The 18877-nt window shown below is 40.4% G+C and overlaps 1 protein-coding gene across 1 annotated transcript in view; it reads left to right on the plus strand.

Moving 5' to 3' along the window:
• Positions 1-564: 564 nt before the first annotated feature.
• The window catches only part of ARPC1A (actin related protein 2/3 complex subunit 1A), a 28941-nt gene continuing 10628 nt past the window's right edge, over positions 565-18877 (plus strand). The window contains exons 1-4 of the mRNA XM_047838814.1: positions 565-700; positions 5983-6075; positions 10778-10882; positions 16670-16892. Of these exons, the coding sequence (XP_047694770.1) occupies positions 6012-6075; positions 10778-10882; positions 16670-16892 (392 nt within the window). The 5' untranslated portion in view covers positions 565-700; positions 5983-6011. The remainder of the gene's footprint in view (positions 701-5982; positions 6076-10777; positions 10883-16669; positions 16893-18877) is intronic.

An 18877-nucleotide genomic window follows, 5' to 3' on the forward strand; every position in this document is an offset into this window, starting at 1 on the left:
TAGCCTGTAAATCTGGAGGCCAAGGCCACTTCTTACATATTTTGCTTTTAACACTTTTTCCACGTGTTGGGGGCTTGGAGTTGACGAATCCCAACTCCTCTGTGTCGTGGCGCCACTTTGGGAGCAGGGAATACGTGATTCCGACCGAGGAAAGGTCGAGAAGTTTCCTCGGGGAGGGCCTCAGAGGTTTCCACAGTAGGAAACTGGATCTGAAGAGGGAAACTTCCCTCTGAAGGTTAAAGACTAGTCGTTCGTCGGGTCCATGTGGCTCGAAAAGGCCTCAGTTCTCACTAATTCATCTCCTGACAAAACCACTTGTGAAAGCGCCAACGCTCCACGGTTCGGTCCGCGAGTCCGAGGAAACTTTCTGAAAAAAGAAATAAGACCTCCATGCTGCTTCGCCACCACCTTGAAGCCTCTGTGTGACGCCACTGGCAAAGGGCCGCAGGAGCCCCGCTCATACGCCAGACCCTCCCCCGTCTCACCCGCTCTGGACTCTGGCCGCGCGCGCCCAAGCTGCGCGCGTGCGCAGACTGCCTGGCGGACGCGCCGCGCAGGCGCCGTGGCCATTTCCGGGATCTGTCAGCCGCTCCCTCTGGGCCCCGGTCCTCCGCCCGCGCCCGCCGGAGCCTGTTCGCGTCGACTGACCAGAGTCCGCGAATTCTCCGCTCCGAGCCGGTCCGGACTGCCCCGATCCCAGGTAAGGGACAGCAGGGCGAGCTTCTGGCCCTGTTGGCCTCCAGTGGCCCGGCCTCTCCCCAGACGTTCTTGAACCCGCGGGGGCGGTGAGGCGGGGGCTTAGGCCGCGGGGCCCAGAGGCTGAGGGGCGGGCCGGGTCTCCTGGCCCGGCCTCCGGAGGGGGCGGGGGATCCCGGTTCTCGGTGAGGCCGGCCGAACCCGTGGGGTCTCCACCCTTGGCTTCTCTCTAGGTTCTCCAGCTCCAGACCTCTTCCAGGGCCAGAATTAGCGGCTCCTTCTCCTGTGCTTCCGTAACCCTATTTGCACCCCTATTATGGGCATTTATCACAATCTGTAAAATTGTAGTAAATGAAATCATCCTCCCCTAGTCGAACGTCACGACGGACCATTCCTTTCTTTAGCGTCTAGAATAGGTACTGCACCACGCGGTGAGCGACCCTGGAATGTTCGGCTCCGTTCTAGGGCCGCCGTCAATCTTTCAGTTCGGGGGGCCCTCCCGAACTCGAGAAAAAGACCTGCCCCCGAGTCTTTTAAGATTCCCCCGCCCGAGTGCCTCATCTTAAGTCAGTAGTGCAGACGCGCTCCTCCCGCTGGCTCCGTGGAACCTTTTATACCAAAATTCCGATCCCGGCACCACCCCTTTTCGTTGGGGGACCCTGGGAAGATTGCTTCTTTGAGTCCGCGTTTCCTCACCTACAGTAGGAAGGTTCTTAGAGTTTTCTTTCAAGATCGAGTAACTTTATTTGCATTAATTGCCTAGACTAGTTCCTGGCCCAGAGTGTAGGCGCTCAGTAAATATTAGCTATTGCGACTGTCCTGGGCATTCTGTGCATACCTATCTTCCCTTCCTTTGCTACCCTCCTCTCCCCGCAGACTTGAGGACCAGAAAAGTGTCAGATTTATTTATGTTTCTGGCCCTGTCCGTGTACTTATTACACTGCTGGGAACATGGTAGGCATGGTAATAAATTGTGGCTTAGAATCCTTGATTATAAAGCTGTCTGTTGTCATACTGCAGCTTTAGAACGTGAAGGAGATGCTAACCTACTTTCATCTGCTTCGATGCATTGTCTAAATTAACTACGTTATCCTAGTTCCACTCCCCCCCCCTCCCCTTTTTCAATCAGTTTCATCTCACCTTTTGGTTTCTGGTGGGTCCTGGGTTTTCAGGTATCTAACAAAAAAGGAGAGGCTATCAGTCTGGAAGGTGTTTTTACCGTGCTAGGGGGTGGGTGTAACTGGCTGCTTCCTACTACAGAGTATTCAGAGAGCTTCCAAGGTTAATTCATCTACTTATTATAATGCAAGGAGGGGAGTATCTTGGAAAAATAAAACACTTGCTTGGAGGAAGAGTGGCAGTATTTGGATCTAGAATCCTGTGCTGAAACAAATTCTCCATGGGGAGGTTTAAAATGATCGGCTGGTGAGGCTGGTGCCTGGCATTGAAACCTCATCTCTGAACCTTGTGGAGGGTGTGGTGATCTTTGTGGAGTACCTGGTATCGCTGGGTTGGGTAATGAGAGCAATTAGAAACTGGATGAATCACAGTGTTAAAAACTTGACTCTAAACCGGCAACTGAAATTTTCACTGTATAAGTACTTTCAGGCTTCCGGGCCAAGAATTCAAAATGTATAGACATTTCCAAGTTCAGAGGATACTAACCAGTGTGTACTTCTCGAGGTGGAGAGAGCTAACTTAGTGAGCATCTATTTTGGGCTAGGCTTTTTACTACACGTTTTCATATGTTATCTCATTTAATCCTCATACCAACAGCCTTGGGATGTCAGTGATAACGTCAATTTTACATATGAAGAAAAATTTAGATTTAGGGATGTTAAAGTGACCTGCCCACGGTCTCATAGCTAGTATGTGCCCAAGCCCAGGTTCAAACCCGGGTCGCCTTGGACCTGGCAACCAAACATTAGGATGACTTTGTACTCAAAGCGATAGGTGAAGAAAGGAGGTGTGTTGTAGGGGAGTGCCTGGAATTATGCTATGAATTGTTATAAATCGTTGTTTCCCTCAGTGCTGTATAATAAAAGATTTTCAATAGAAGCATGTTAAATTTAACATCACCACCTTTTTTTGTTCTTAGGTTTTCAGATCTCACTTAAATATTAATAACAGTTTAGAATTAGAATCATCAGCCTATGACAGAAGGTATCTTTATCTTGGTACAAAATTCAAGCTATTGGGGCGCCTGCGTGGCTCAGTCGGTTGGGCGTCCGACGTCGGCTCAGGTCATGGTCTCGTGGTCCGTGAGTTCGAGCCCCGCATCGGGCTTTGGGCTGACAGCTCAGAGCCTGGAGCCTGTTTCGGATTCTGTGTCTCCCTCTTTCTCTGACCCTCCCCTGCTCATGCTGTGTCTCTCTCTGTCTCAAAAATAAATAAATGTTAAAAAAAATTTTTTTTTTTAAAACAAAAAAACAAAATGTAAGCTGTTATTCTCCTGCATTCACTAATTTTGATGAATACAGACTGTTTACTGGGTGTCTTATAAATGTAACAAGAGTATTGTCTTACCCTACAGACTTAAATTACCCACATGATTATAACTGAAGTATGTCCAAATATGGAACTTGAATGATATGACAAATTTAGAAATGTGATTTTAGAAGTAATTATGTTGTTATGTAAATGTTTACCTCTTTTTGCTACTTTGCTTAAAAAACTGAGTTGAGGGACACCTGGCTGGCTCAGTCAGTGCAGCATGCAACGCTTGATCTCGGGGTTTTAAGTTCGAGCCCCACGTTGGGTGAGTTGAAGAATGAGAAAGTCTTTGCAGCTGTTCTTTTTTTAACTATACATGAAATATGTGCTTTTAATGCATGTAGATATTCACATTGAATTATTATTTGTAGGCCAGTTTTGTTTAACAAATAAGCCTATAAAATATGCCCTTTGAACTAAATTGTTTTTAATTAAGGAGATATTTGTGACATGATATGTTATTGTGAGTAACTATGAGTTAAACCTGTGGTGATGGGTAAGCATCTGATACCAGAATAGAGAGAGAGAATCATGCGGTGAGCATCTGGAAGTTTATGTTTTAAAAAACACATTAAGCAGCCTCATATGAATTCATCTAAAACATTTTTTTTTTAATTTCCAGTTAAAGGCTTTTTCTTTATTTGTGATTTGCAGTTTGCTTTCTAGGACATGTAAGAGTAAAGTCAGTGACCTAAATATCTTCACTTTAGAATAGAATGTGAAACACTGACATTTCTCTGCCAGTTCAAGATATCAGATGTTTTATTTAAGGGTGTGTTTAATCTGTTTTTGACCTTTGGATTCCTTTACAACAATTAACAGACATTTTTTCTGCTTTCCACTGAGATTGATTTTTGCTTTGTCTGCTGAACTTTCATTGTTCACTTCCTAACCTGCTTTCCTTTCCATTCATTTCCTATTTGCATCAGAATTCTTACATTTTAGCCTCCACCCTAGGTGATCAGACTTGTACAGAAGTGTATTGAAACTTGAGAGTGTTGTGTGAGTGCTTCTTAGAAGTGATAAAGGAGAGAAGGATCTGGCTGCTTTAAAAAAAAATTCTCCTCTTTCAGATAATGGTTGCCTCTTTGGTGGATCTAGATTTGGGTGTCTATGAAGTAGAGAATTTTATTTGATTTTTAACTTAATGATGTGTCACACAGATTCCTGCTTTTCATTTTCAGTAAAAAAGCAGTGTGACAAATACCTGTGTAATACACCCTTTGTGTAGATTCACCAGTTGTTAACATTTTGCCACGTTTGCTCTTTATATATCTACTTGTTGCCCTGAGCCATTGAAAGTAAATCACAGAAGACATTGTGACACTTCATCCCCAAATACTTCATTCTTTATCTCCTAAGAGTTGGGACATGCTCCTAATGGCAGTTATCATAGTTAAGAAATTGGAAATAACTGCATTTTGTTATGTAACATAGAATAATATTCATGTTTTCCTTATTGGACTAAATATGTCTTTTATGGCTGTTTTAAAAATATAGATTACAGTCGGGGCACCTGAGTGGCTCAGTCGGTTAAGTGACGACTCTTGATTTTGGCTCAGGTCATGATCTCGTGGTTCGTGAGTTCTAGCACTGCGTGGAGCTCCTGCTGACAGTGCGGAGGGCTCCTGCTTGGGATTCACTGTCTCCCTCTCTCTCTGCGCCTTCCCCCCACGGTTCTTTGTCTCTCTCAAAATAAATAAATAAACTTAAATATGTTTGTAGATTATAATCAAGTTTCATTTGTCGCGTTTGATTTTCATAGCTCTTTTAATCCAGAACAGCCTGCCTCACACCCATTGCCTTTTATGAATAGTCCAGGCCAGTTGTTTTCTAGGATGGCACATATTCTGGTTTGAACTGTTTATTCTCCCTTTGTGCTACTTAACTAATTCCACTCCCCTTTATTTCCTGTAAACTGGAAAGTAGGTCTGGATCTTGATTTGATTTAGAGTAAATATATTTGGCATAAATACTTGATAGGTAGGCTTGGCCATATTAGCAGGTTTCCCCAGGGTAGTCCTGTGACCTATTGTCACAGCACTAATAAATAATACCCCTTTTTACTTTTGCTTTCTTGAAAGTATTCTGATCTAGATGATAAATTAAATGGTCACTATTTGTAAGTGGTGATGTGCACTTCACGTCACCTCCCTTCAGGAAGCCCATCACGTGAGATTGTTCCACTCTTTATGATACTGCATTTGATCCCTTGGTTAAGATAGTGATTGGCAGATTTTTTAAAAATTTTTTTTCATGTTTTTATTTATTTTTGAAGGAGAGAGACACAGAGCATGAACGGGGGAAGAGCAGATTGAGAGGGAGACAAAATTTGAAGCAGGCTCCAGGCTCTAAGCTGTCAGCACAGAGCCTGATGTGGGGCTCAAACTCGGGAACTGTGAGATTGTGACCTGAGCGGAAGTCGGACGCTTAACCGACTGAGCCACCCAGGTGCCCCAATTACCAGATTTTTTTTATTGTTAAGGCATGTTTTTCTCTTAAAGATTAGTAAGTATTCTGTGGGATGATAATTTGAGACTGTGTGAATATCCTGTTCCCCAACAATTTTTAACTCGTGGTTTTAGGGTCCCTTGATGACCCTTGACAGAATAAAGTATACATTGGTGGTTACAGGATTTGTTGTATTTAAATGATTAAGTTTTGATATTGAGATTGCTTCTTTTCTAATGGGACAATAATGTTTTATTTATCCTCAAATATTTTGGGATCCCCCGACAACTGAAATATGTATTGCCTGCCATTTTAAATGCTTTTTTCTGTTGCTTATTACAGCTTCCTATCCTTTGAAAACACTAAGAATAATGTCCCTGCATCAGTTTTTGCTAGAGCCAATCACCTGCCATGCCTGGAATAGGGATCGTACCCGTAAGTATGCTATTAACTTTACTCCTTTATTTTGGTGCCTTTAATATTTTTATATGTAGGCACTTTTTTAGGGATCACATATTTCAGTGTCACATGTGAAAAGGGCATGGATTCAGAAGGAAACTAGATCAGTCATTTGGTTTATATGGAGAGAAACTGAGGTCCAGAGTGTTGGAAGGACTTTCCAGCGGTTAATGTCAGAGCCATTGCTAGCATCCAAGCCTTCTGGCTCCTTGTCCAGTACCAGCTGGAGGATGGTTTGTATCTGAGGCCCTAAGAACCCAGTGTCTGGAATGGTTGTATAATATCACCACACTCATCCAATATTTAGTCCAAATACTAGGACCTAAATAAAAGCTATTACAGAAACATAGTTTACTCCTGATGTACTAAGAGTGGTATTAGCTAGTATTTACCGTATTATTTGTAATAAACTTGAGTTTCTAGTTTTCTAGGTGTAACCAACTAGAAAGGGATGGAGAACCGTCTTAGAAGTAGGGACACTACAGCAAGCGAAGTGACAGTATGAAAGAGGCAAAAAAAAAAAAACAAAAAAAAACCCTAAAAACAGAGACAGAAGTATAGTAGTGTGCCCATGAAATTTTTTTAAATTTATTTATTTATTTTGAGAGAGAGAGAGCGTGCACACACACAAGCCAAGGAGGGGCAGAGAGAGAGGGAGACAAAATCCCAAGCAGGCCCTGCACCATCAGCACAGAGCCTGATGTGGGGCTTGAACCCACAAATTGTGAGATCATGACCTGAGTCGAGATCAAGAGTTGGGTGCTTAATCAACTGTGCCACCCAGGCACCCCTTCATGAGCTATTTTTAAATTAAGTTATATTCTGTAGCTACCCTTTTTTAAATAAAGCTTTATTGAAATATAATTCATATTCATAAAATTCACCCTTTTTAAGGGATCAGGTGAGTGGTTTTTAGTACTGTATTCATAGAGTTATGCAATAATACCACTATCTAGTTTCACAGTATTTTCTATCACTCCAAAGAGAAACTCTATACCCATTAACAGTTACTCCCAGTTCTCCTCAAAACTTACAGTCTTAACAACTACTGATCCACTCTGTCTCCATAGATTTGCATATTCTGGACGTTTTGTATGGGTGGAATCCTATAATATGAGGCTTTTTGCATGTAGCTTCTTTCACTGACCATAATGTTTTCAAGGTTTATCCATGTTGTACCAAGTAGGAGTACTTCATTCCTTTTTATGGCTGAATAATATTGTATAGATCTATAGTTTATTCATCAGTTGGTGGACATTTTAGTTGTTTCCACTTTTTTGCTATTTGAATAATGCTGCTATGAACATTCACTTACCAGTTTTTATGTGGACATGTTTTCTTTAAAACTTTAATGTTTTCATTTTTGAGAGAAACAGTGAATGGGGGAGGGTCAGAGAGAGAGGGAGACACAGAATCTGAAGCAGGCTCCAGGCTCTGAGCTGACAGCACAGAGCCTGATGTAGGGCTCGACCCCACAAACTGCGAGATCATGACCTGAGCCAAAGTTGGACACTCAGCCAACCGAGCCACCCAGGTGCCCCTGTGGACTTATGTTTTCAATTCCCTTGAGGGTATACCTAGGAGCTGAATTTCTGGGTCGTATATGGTAACTGTGTTGAGCATTTTGGGAAGTTGCCAGACTATTTTCCAAAGTGGCCACACCATTTTACATTCTCACTAGTAGATGAAGGTTCCAGTTTCTCTGCATCCTTGTCAACACTTGTTATTGTCTTGTCTTTTTCATTATGGCCCTGTTCCCACTATATCCTAGTAGATATAAAGTAGTATCTTACTGTAGTTTAGATTTGCATTTCCCTGGTGACCAATGATGTTGAGCATCTTTTCACATGCTATTGGCTATTTATGTATTTTCTTTGGAGAAATGTTCAGATCCTTTGACTGTTTTTCAAATTGGGTTATTGGCCTTTTTATTATTGAGTTGTAAGAGTTCTTTGTATACTCTTGATACAACTCCCATATGAGATACTTTACAAATATCTCCCATTCTGTGGGTTGTCTTTTCTCTTTCCTGATTCCTTTGAAGCACCAAAGTTTTTAATTCTGAAAAAGTCCAAATTATCTCATTTTTCTTTTGTTGCGTATGCATTTGCTGTTGTATTTAAGAAACCAGTTAATTCGAAGTCACAAAAATGTATGTTTCCTTTTTAGAGTCATAGCTTTAGTTCTTATATTTACATCTTGCATTCATTTCGAGCTAATTTTTGTATAAGGCATGAAATAGGGGCCCAACTTCATCTTTTGCCTGTGGATATCCAGTTGTCCCAACGCCATTTGTTGAAGACTGTTCTCTCCCTGCTGATTTGTCTTGGTACCTTTGTCGATAATCAGTTGACTGTAAATGTGAAGGTTTATTGGGCTCTCAGTTCTGTTTCATTGATCTTTATGTTTATCCTAATGTCAAGGACACTGTCTTGATTACTGTAGCTTTATAGTAAGTTTGGAAATTGGTAAGTGTGAGTTCCAACTTTGTACTTCTTTCTCAAGATTCTTTTCGCTCTTCTAGTCCCATGCATTTCTGTATGAATTTGAGGATCAGCTTATTAATTTCTGTAAAGAAGGCAGCTGAGATTTTGATAGGGACTACTTTCAATCACTCAAAATAAATAAACATTAAGAAAAAAATTAAAAAAATTTTTTTTAATTCAGTCTGTAACATGATACGATGGTGAATCTAGAGCTTCTGGTTTGTGATCATCTCACAGATCTTTATAGCTGAGTTTCCTGTGTCTTTTGTCTCCCCTTTCCCATGTAAAAATGGGTTTTTGGAGTCTTTCCAGTTACTTTTATTTTTTTTTAAAGAGTTTTTTTTAAAGTTTATTTATTTTTGAGAGAGAGAAAGCACAAGTTGGGGAGGGGCAGAGACAGAGGAAGGAGTGAGAATCCCAGGCAGGCTCTGCACTGCCAGGGCAGAGCCCAATGCTGGGCTCGAACCCATGAACTGTGAGATCATGACCTGAGCTGAAGTCAAGACATTTAACCAACTGAGCCACCCAGGTGCCCCTCCAGTTATTTTTAATAGAAACTTATGATTGTCCTCAAGGCACCTGGGTGGCTCAGTCGGTTAAGCATCCAACTCTTGATTTTAGCTCAGGTCGAGTTCAAGCCCCACATTGGGCTCTGTGCTGACAATGCAGAGCCTGCTTGTAATTCTTTCTCCTCCGCCTCTGTCTCTGCCCCTACCCCACTCGTTCTCTCTCTCCCTCCCTCTCTCTCTCAAAATGAACATTTTAAAAAAAGAAAGTTATGATTGTCCTTATTTAAACTACTTGATAAACTTAAAGTCAAACTTTTCTTATTGTAGTTTTAAATTTGTAATGTTTTTCAGATTTAGATTTGACTTTTGAAATCCCTGTGAGCATCTTAGAAATTTAGAGAAATATGTATAATTGGTTTCTAGAAGTACTTGAAGTCTTAGGATTTTAGAGCTAGGTATTTATCTGGTTCCACAGTTTCATCTGTAAAACAGATACACCTTTCCTAAGGAGGGAAGGAAAGGTAATATAATAGAAGCGGGAACTAGTAAATAATTGATCTAAAGTTTGAGTTATAGATCCTAATTTTAATTTTGAGAAATTCGTGTTTTGGGTTTTTTTTTTAATGAATGAACTAGAAAGGGGGAAAAAATCAATATAAGTTCAAAAGTAATCTGTCATAAATATTACATTCTTTATATTTCAAATTGGTCCAAGAGATTTCTCTTGAAAATAGAATTTTATTTTGTGATTCATATTGGCTTTATTGTAAAGGAAAGCTTTGATGTATTTTATGAGCAGAGTCAAGTTTTTTTGATAAACTGATGTTTCCAACCTGGGTTCATGATAGCAGTAAGAACCTAGGAACCATTTTCAGTGTTTTGGAAATTCTAACAAAGTAAATATTTATTGCTAATAATGGTGGACAAGCGAACTAAAATGTCAAATATCTTTACTGTGGGCTAATATTATATCAGCCAAGTACGATAACATTGTTCTTACTGGTTAGAATCTTTACTTAACAGTTGTAGATATCTCTGATAAAATGAATTTTTAAATTTAGTTTTTCTACAAAACATTTTTTTTATTTTTGAGGGAGAGAACATTATTTATTTTTGAGGGAGAGAACATGAGTAGGGGAGGGGCAGAGAGAGAGGGAGACACAGAATGTGAAGCAGGCTCCAGGCTCCGAGCTGTCAGCACAGAGCCGGGGGGGGGGGGGCTCGAAGTCACCGTGAGATCATGACCTGAGCTGAAATCAGATGCTTAACTGACTGAGCCACCCAGGCATTCCTCTACAAAACATTTTGAAATATGGGATCCAAGTAGAGGTAAAAGTAATAAAAGGAATTTTTCAGGGGTGAATATTAGGAAACTTTTTTTTTTTTTTTTTAGAGAGGGTGCAAGTGAGTGAGGGGCCCGGGGGGGGCAGGGTGGGGTGGGGGGTTCGGAAGCAAGGCTTACCCAAAGCGGGGCTTGAGCTTACCCAAAGCAGAGCTGGCTTAGTTGGTGGATCATGTGACTTTTGATCTTGCAGTTGGGAGTTCAAGCCCTATGTTGGGTGTAGAGATTACTTAAAAAAAATAAAAATCTTTAAAAAAAAAAAAAAAAGCCAAGTGTAACATACCTCTGTTTCGGTCACAATTTTTTTTTGGTCAAGTTAACTCTTGACTTTTTTCCTCCAGAGATTGCTCTTAGCCCCAACAATCACGAAGTCCACATCTATAAGAAGAACGGGAGCCAGTGGGTGAAGGCTCATGAACTCAAGGAGCACAATGGACACATCACAGGTAAGAGAGACATCTGTGAGCTTAGTGTGAGACTTGCAAATTGAGTGCTTTTCCATTTAAAATTTTTTTTAATGTTTATTTAATTTTTGAGAGAGAGCAAGAGACAGAGTGCAAGCTGGGGAGGGGCAGAGTGGGAGACACAGAATCTGAAGCAGGTGCCAGGCTCTAAGCTGTCAGCACAGAGCCCAACGTGGGGCTCGAACTGACAAACCCATGAGATCATGACCTGAGCCGAAGTCAGACGCTCAACCAACTGAGCCACCCAGGCATCTCTAGTGCTTTTCCATTTAAACGAAGAGCCTGATAAAGTAAGTCTACCATAGTATTTAAAGCTGTGCAACATTTATGGAATTTTCTTTAGAAAATTTGACAAAACATCATAATAATGGTATCCGTTTTTAAGTGCTTCTTTTAGCCCAGCTGGTTCACAGCACTCTACTAGTGTTAGGGAAAACACTGATCCTTCTCTGAGGACTGAAGAGCTTAGATTAGGTGATGAAATGTGAAAGGAAAACTAGATGGCCCGTCAGCAGAAAACATAAGCCACACTGTGTCCCCAAATGCTGAGGGGCCACAGTGTCTTCCGGAAGCTTTCTGTATGTTGTTTGTGGCGGGGAGGAAGACCTTCCAAAATACTGAAAAGGACAAAGAGCAATATAACACCCACATTGCCACCACTTAGAATTAACAACTATGTCTCTTTTTTCCTGGGCCAGAAAACTGAGGAGACAAAGGTTTAATAATCAGGAGTGGCATTCAAGATAATGGTACAGTCCCCTTTCATCTGCCAGTCCTATCCTATTCCCATTCCCCAGAAGCAGTCCGTAATTCGGTATGACATTGTCCCAGTTCATTTTTAATACTTTTACATACATAGACACATATTTGTAAGCAATACAAATTTAGTACTATTGGCTAGTATTTTCAATGCTACACAAATGGCATCATGTTGCACATCTCCTGCAGCTTGCTTTTGCATCTCACGTCGTTCCTGATCTCTGTGTTCATCGAGTTTATTCCTTTTAACCTCTGTTTAACATTTCATACCTCATTTATTTACTCTTCTCTCCACTGAAGGACATTTAGGTTGTTTCCAGTTTTCCTTATATTAAAGTGCTAAATCGAGCAGCCCTGTGCAGATCTCTTTGTACACACGTGAATGTTTATTGAAGACTCGTACATCCTCACCTTTGCCAGGCTGGTCATAGTGCCTTCACCCCCACAGCCCTATAGAGGAGTGCTTACTCTCCTGCATCCCACACATACTGGATACGGTCAGGCTGTCTGATGAGTGAAAGGGTGGTGTCTCTAGAAGTTACATTTCCCTGATTGATGGAAAGTTGAGCATATTTTCAGAAGTTTGTTAGCTATCTGGGTTTACTTCTCATACTTTACCGTCCATTACTCCTGACCATTTTTTCGTTGAGTTTTTATGTTTTTCTTGTGGGTTTGTAGAAGACTGAATCTTAAAGCATTGCCTCTGTGGCAGATTCCTGGATGTACGTTAGTTTTCATCTTTGACAAAAACTATTCATGAATAGATGGCTAATGGTGGCAAGCAGGGCAGTGCAGAGTTTCATTAAGGAACTGTCAAATAAGGAAGGAAAAAGAGTAAGAGAGAAAAATGGAGAATTTCTATAATGGTTTTCAGAATTCAGTGACCCAACACTTGATATCATATTTCAAGAGCATGAATTGCTTTGTTATGAAGTGATACCTGGCCATTTTTATTTATTTATTTTTTAAATACTTTTAATGTTTTATTATTTTTTTTTTATTTAAAAAAAATTTTTTTAATGTTTATTTATTTTTGAGACAGAGAGAGACACAGCATGAGCAGGGAAGGGGAAGAGAGAGAGGGAGACACAGAATGTGAAGCAGGCTCCAGGCTCTGAGCTGTCAGCACAGAGCCCGACGCAGGGTTCGAACTCACGAACTGTGAGATCATGACCTGAGCCGAAGTCGGACGCTTAACCAACTGAGCCACCCAGGCGCCCCAGTTTTGATTTCTTTTTGAGAGAGAGAGCATGAGTCAGGGAGGGGCAGAGTGAGAGGGAGACACAGAATCCGAAGCAGACTCCAGGCTCCGACCTGTCAGCACAGAGCCCGATGTGGGGCTCAAACCCACAAACTGTGAGATCATGACCTGGGCCGAAGTTAGGTGCTTAACCGACTGAGCCACCCAGGCACCCCGATATCTGGCTATTTTTAAAAGAACATACTCATTTACTGTTATGTTCAGAAACAACTCTTGTTCCTTGACCTTTACTCCTATAATTTTTTCTTTATCTATTTTCTGGCTGAGTTGATTCAACCTCTTGCTTTGAACACTTTGGTCAAGCACACCAAAACTTAATCTCCATAACCTTTCAGTTACAAATTTCTCACTGAAGTCTTAGATTTTCCTTCTCCTCTCAATGACATTTACTTTTTAAGTGGGCAGCAAAGCGACTGATGATGATTTTTTTTTTTTTTTTCTAATCATGACCCTGGAATTTTACCTCTAATCTTCCAACATGCTGACTGGCTTGAAGATACCCTCTCCCCAGAGAGAAACAGCGTGTTTTGACCTTCTGCACCCTTTATATTCGTTTCCCAGCAAAAACTCGTGACCTACCCTTCTTGCTTTTAAGTGATTTGTATATGGTGCTAGTGAGCAGCAGGGGCCAACAGACTGGACTACTGAACCAGCACAAAAGACATAATGTGTAATTTCTATTTTTGTTACTGTTGCTTTCCCATGACCTTATTTCTATTAGGTTTGGCCTATTTTTCTTTCTTTAAGTCCCTTTGCCAGTGGCATTATGGCCTAAAAATAAGAACATTCATAGTTTAAATTGGAATTTGATCATTGGGAAGTACATTTAAGTGAGAAAGGGCTAAGGTGAAAGGCCAAAGAAATAGCCAAAAAAGTGAAATATTTAGTTATTTTCTTTTTCTCCCCTGGTTCTTTTGGAATCCTTTGAACTTGGGCCTGTTTTCATCCAAATGTTCAGATGACCTCTTTTTTTAGATCTTAAAAAACTGTTGTTGGAAAAATCTAAGTATAACTCTGTGGCAAGAGACCAGGGATCAAACATAGTTTCTCAGAAAGATAGTAACTACAGGAAAAAAAAAAATCTCCTAAAGGTTTCTAGAAGGAAAAAGACCAGTCAGTACTACAGAGAAAAAGAATATGGTTAACATCAAAGCAATACCAGAGTAGTAGAATTTGTTTCTTTGAGTTTTTTCTTTTTTAATGTTTATTTTTGAGAGTGCGTGCATGCGTTCTTGGGAGCAAGAGAGGGGCAGAGAAAAAGAGGGAGAGAGAGAATCCCAAGCAGATTTTGCCCTGTCAGTGCAGAGCCCAACTTGGGGCTCCAACTCACAAAATGTGAGATCATGACCTGAGCTGAAATCAAGAGTCAGATGCTTAACTGACTGAGCCACCCAGGTGCCCCTGTTGATTCTTTTTTTTTTTTTTTTCTTAGAGTACCTCATGCTTAAGCACCTCAAGAGTTCTTATAAAACATGAATGTGTTTAATTAGAGTGGTGATCACATGGAATAAGGAGTGAAATTTTAGATTGTCAAATCATCACAAAATCCCTGAGTTTTCTCACTATAAGGCAGTATTATGGATGTTAGAGGACGTATTTATTTTCTGTTGCTGTGTAACAAATACTACAAATGTAGCAGCTTAACCAAAACACATATGTTATCTAATAGTTTTCGTGGGTCAAGAGTCTAGGCATGGTTTATCTGGGACCCCTGCTTAGGGTCTCACAGGTTGTAATCAAGGTGTCAGCCAAGGATGAGTTCTCATCAGAGCCTCGACCAGGGAAGGATCCACTTCCAAGCTCCTTTAGATTGTTGGTGGTAGAATTCATGTCCTTGCAGCTGTAAGATTCATGAGGGCTGCCACACCCTTATGTAATCTTGTCCACAAATGTACATCGTATCACCTTTGTGGCATTCCATTGATTAGAAGCAAGTCACAGGTCCTGCGCACGCCTCGAGGGAGGGGACTTCCATAGGTCTGTGGTCTGCCCACCACAGTAGTTTCAGAGATTTGCTTCCTGTTGTCAGGAAGCTTATAATCAAGTTTAGAAAAGACATTCGGGGCGCCTGGGTGGCTCAGTCAGTGAAGTGTTACACTTCAGCTCAAGTCATGATCTTGCTGTTCATGAGTTTGAGCCCCATATCGGGCTTTGTGCTGTCAGCTCAGAGCCTGAAGCCTGCTTTGGATTCCGTCTCCCTATCTCTCTGCCCCTCCCCCACTCATGCTCTGTCCCTCTCTCTCAAAAATAAATAAGGTTTAAAAAAAAAAAGGTAAGCAAGACATTCATAAAAATAACTATTTTGCATCACACTTTGAGGAGTTTATCATAGATCATTTTAACCAGAACAAAAAGGTATGTTCCTGAATGTTTAGTCCAGTGTTATCTGTTAATAAATGGTTGGAAACTAACAAAACATTCAACATTGGGATGTTTGGGAAATTATTATGATAAGAGCAATGTTCTGAAATAATGTGTAAACCAGTACTAATTTATAAAAAGCAGAAAAAATGTTTGCCATAATATTAATACCATTTTGGGGGAGAAATGTGTATAGACATAAGAATGGGCTTTATTGACTTCCTGCATGTCTCTTTGTGGTGTTTGTTTTATAGTAATGTGAGTATTACCTTTGTAATTAAAAATGAAATTTTAACTCTAATAAGGTTGCAAGACGATCCTATAATAAATAGATTTATAGTCAAAATACACATCACTTAGAATACACTCCCCCACATCTTTTTCCCCTCAGTGGTGCAAATAATTGAGCAGACTATTCCTATAGGTGAATGAATGAATGAACTCTTTCTTCATACAACTGAAATCACTGTGAGTTATGACCAATGGACACTTTGATTTGTAGTCATCTTACTTTTTTCCATATACCTGTTAAGAATGTTAATGATTAATTTTTAGAGAGATACCTATAATAATTAGTTAGTAATATTTCCTTCATTTCCAATAATACCTTCAATGTGGAATGATATTTATAGGAAATAACCTCATCAAGTAACTATAAAATGATTGAGTCATAGCAGATTTTACTCTTGGTATATAACAAACTGATCTTGACTTTGGGATCCTTCACAGACCCACCAATTAAGTAAAGGTTTGGTCAGATATGAAAAATAAACCTTATGTTCAGATACATATGTAGACCTCTTTCTAATTTAGATGCAGAGATACTCAAGGACTCTCTCCAGAACTTGTATCAATTAGGTTAGTTTAAATGACAGTGACCCTCAGAAGAATGTATAATGAATCACAATTTATATTTTCCCTCTACTGAAGATTATTTTAATTTGCTCTGATGTTGTTTTATTTAGATGTGGCAGACTTTCAGTTAATGTCATGGAGTGAGGTCTGTTAATGAATGAATAATGGTACTTTAAACACCCCTCCCCCCCCCCCCCCCACCAAATATCTAATAACGAGGTAAGAAAAAGATCTTCAGGTCTTCCACCTGTGAACAGGTGGAAAAATGCTGCTGCTTAGTTTTTTACCCCCCACAGTTCTGAAACAGCTCTGTTCTCCCTGGCCTTGTAGAGGATCCTGAGTTTCAGAACTTTGCAGAGAAACCTTGCCTTTGAGTGTGAGGTGACAATCAGGACCATAGATGGGGGAAGGACGGGGCTGGGGAGGAAGATACCAGGCCCCCGTGTAGCCCTGCCATGGCAGTGCCCCCCCGGCTGTCTCATGGCTTTTATCATGGGCCAGACAAAGCAGATGACACCACGCCTCACTTGCAGGTATCGACTGGGCTCCCAAGAGCGACCGCATCGTCACTTGCGGGGCAGACCGCAATGCCTATGTCTGGAGTCAGAAAGATGGTGTCTGGAAGCCAACCCTGGTGATCCTGAGAATTAATCGTGCAGCAACTTTTGTCAAGTGGTCCCCGCTAGAGAACAAATTTGCTGTGGGAAGTGGAGCACGACTCATTTCTGTTTGTTACTTTGAGTCTGAAAATGACTGGTGAGCAACAGCTGAGTATTTTTTATTTCTGTCTGTGGAATTACACCTTTGCACCACCTGTGTTCTTGGTGACTTCGTGAGTCCCTGGGTGAAGGCTTACCTATAACTTCAGTGTTTCCTCATCTGGAGATTTTTTTTTTCCTCTGAAAATCTCCACTTCCTCTGAAGATTTTTCCTTCTTGTGTGCACATTGGGTCAAATCTCACATCTTTCTCATATTGATAGAGACCTGTGGCCCTATGTTCTGAAATCATAACTAGTATGTACTGTAAGATGCTGCTCTCCTCATTCTGTGCTGTCCAAACTGTTTTCTTACTCTAACAGGGAAATCATAAACTTGAGAGATTCCCATGACCTGAGGAATGATTCTTTTAGATATAAAATATCTATGATTCCTACAGATGACAGTGCTCTCTTTTTTTTTTTTTTTTTTTTTTTTAATTTATTTGCTAACCGGAGTGCCTGGGTGGCTCAGTCGGTTAAGCATCCAACTTCAGCTCACGTCATCATCTCATAGTTCCTGGGTTCAAGCCCTGCGTTGGGCTCTGTGCTGACAGCTCGGAGTCTGGAGCCTGCTTCTGATTCTGTGTGTGTCTCTCTCTCTGCCCCTTCCCCACTTGTGCTCTGTCTCTCAAAAATAAATGCTAAGAATTTTTTTTTTAATTTATTTGCTAACCAAATCTCTGTCTTCGTATAATATTTTACTCATTTGAGCTGTTGAAGTAAAAATTGACCAGAATCTTGGAACTGTGATCAGCTTGTTAAACTTTTTGTGTAAATTACTTATAGCTGAGCCACTCAAAATACAGAGATTGATTTTATGGCTAAGTAACTTATTTTACCTATTCCTTCCCACTTTAATAAGAAAACAACTCTGCTCCATCTGGCATGCACTCAGAAAGGGTGGTAAGTAGCCTTCAACATGGAATTGTCATTTAGTACGAATCTGGCAGTGTTTGTATTTGCACTAAAAATAGCAGAGTATACATTACTCTTTGTGTTAGCTTTACTGTTTGCTTTCTACTGAAACAGTGAAAGGAATGGATTATATTAATGTTTTGTAATTGAGTGAAATCTCAGAAATTTTGATTCTTTGAAAAGAAAGTCTGTAAATTTGCAACGATTCAGTTAGGAATTGAAGACTTGCATTTTTCTTTCAAGCACATGTAAAAATAAGTCTAACAAAACGTTGCCTGGCAAAAATCACTTAGAAGACTCACTGTAATGAATAGATAAGAAAAATTTTCCTTCCTAGGTAACCTTCAGTCTCAGAGATTGCTCACATTTTTATTCATTGAAAAATAGTTTCGAATATAGGTAAATTGGGCTGTACTGTAGTGCAAGGTATTGTCATTTGAACAAGCTATATGTTCAGAGGCGTTTCTTGGCTATAGAACAACATTTTATTGGAATGATGTGAATATTTTAAAATAATCTCTAAAAGCCTTTAAAATAACTTCATTATAAGCAAGTCAAAATGTTTTTCAGAATGAAATTTTTTATATAAGTTCCTAAGACAGATTCTATGGAAACGTAATTTGGCATTCAAAGATGGGCGTTTGGCTTGATATTCAGTCTCTTAACTCTTACCTTTTTTTTTTACGTTTATTTACTTTGAGAGAAAGAGAACACGAGAGCAAGAGGCAGAAAGAGGAGAGAGAGAGCAGCTCAAGCAGGCTCTGCTCTGAAAGCACGGAGCCCAACATAGGGCTGGATCTTACAAACCGTGAGATCATGACCTGAAGCGAAATCAAGAGTCAGATGCTTTTAATTTTTTTTTTTTTTCATGTTTATTTTTAAAGAGTTGGATGCTTAACCAACTGAACCACACAGGCATCCCCAGTCTTTGAGCTCTTGAACAGCAGAACATGATTGGTTTTTAAGCAGCAGTTCAGGGGGAGAAGTTGAATTAGCTAAGCCGGAATAATAACTGATCTCAGTTATAAATATATCTCAGACATAAATCTCAGACATAAATATCTCTG

This window comes from Prionailurus viverrinus, chromosome E3, assembly GCF_022837055.1.
Source record: "Prionailurus viverrinus isolate Anna chromosome E3, UM_Priviv_1.0, whole genome shotgun sequence".
NCBI classification, from domain to species: Eukaryota; Metazoa; Chordata; class Mammalia; order Carnivora; family Felidae; genus Prionailurus; species Prionailurus viverrinus.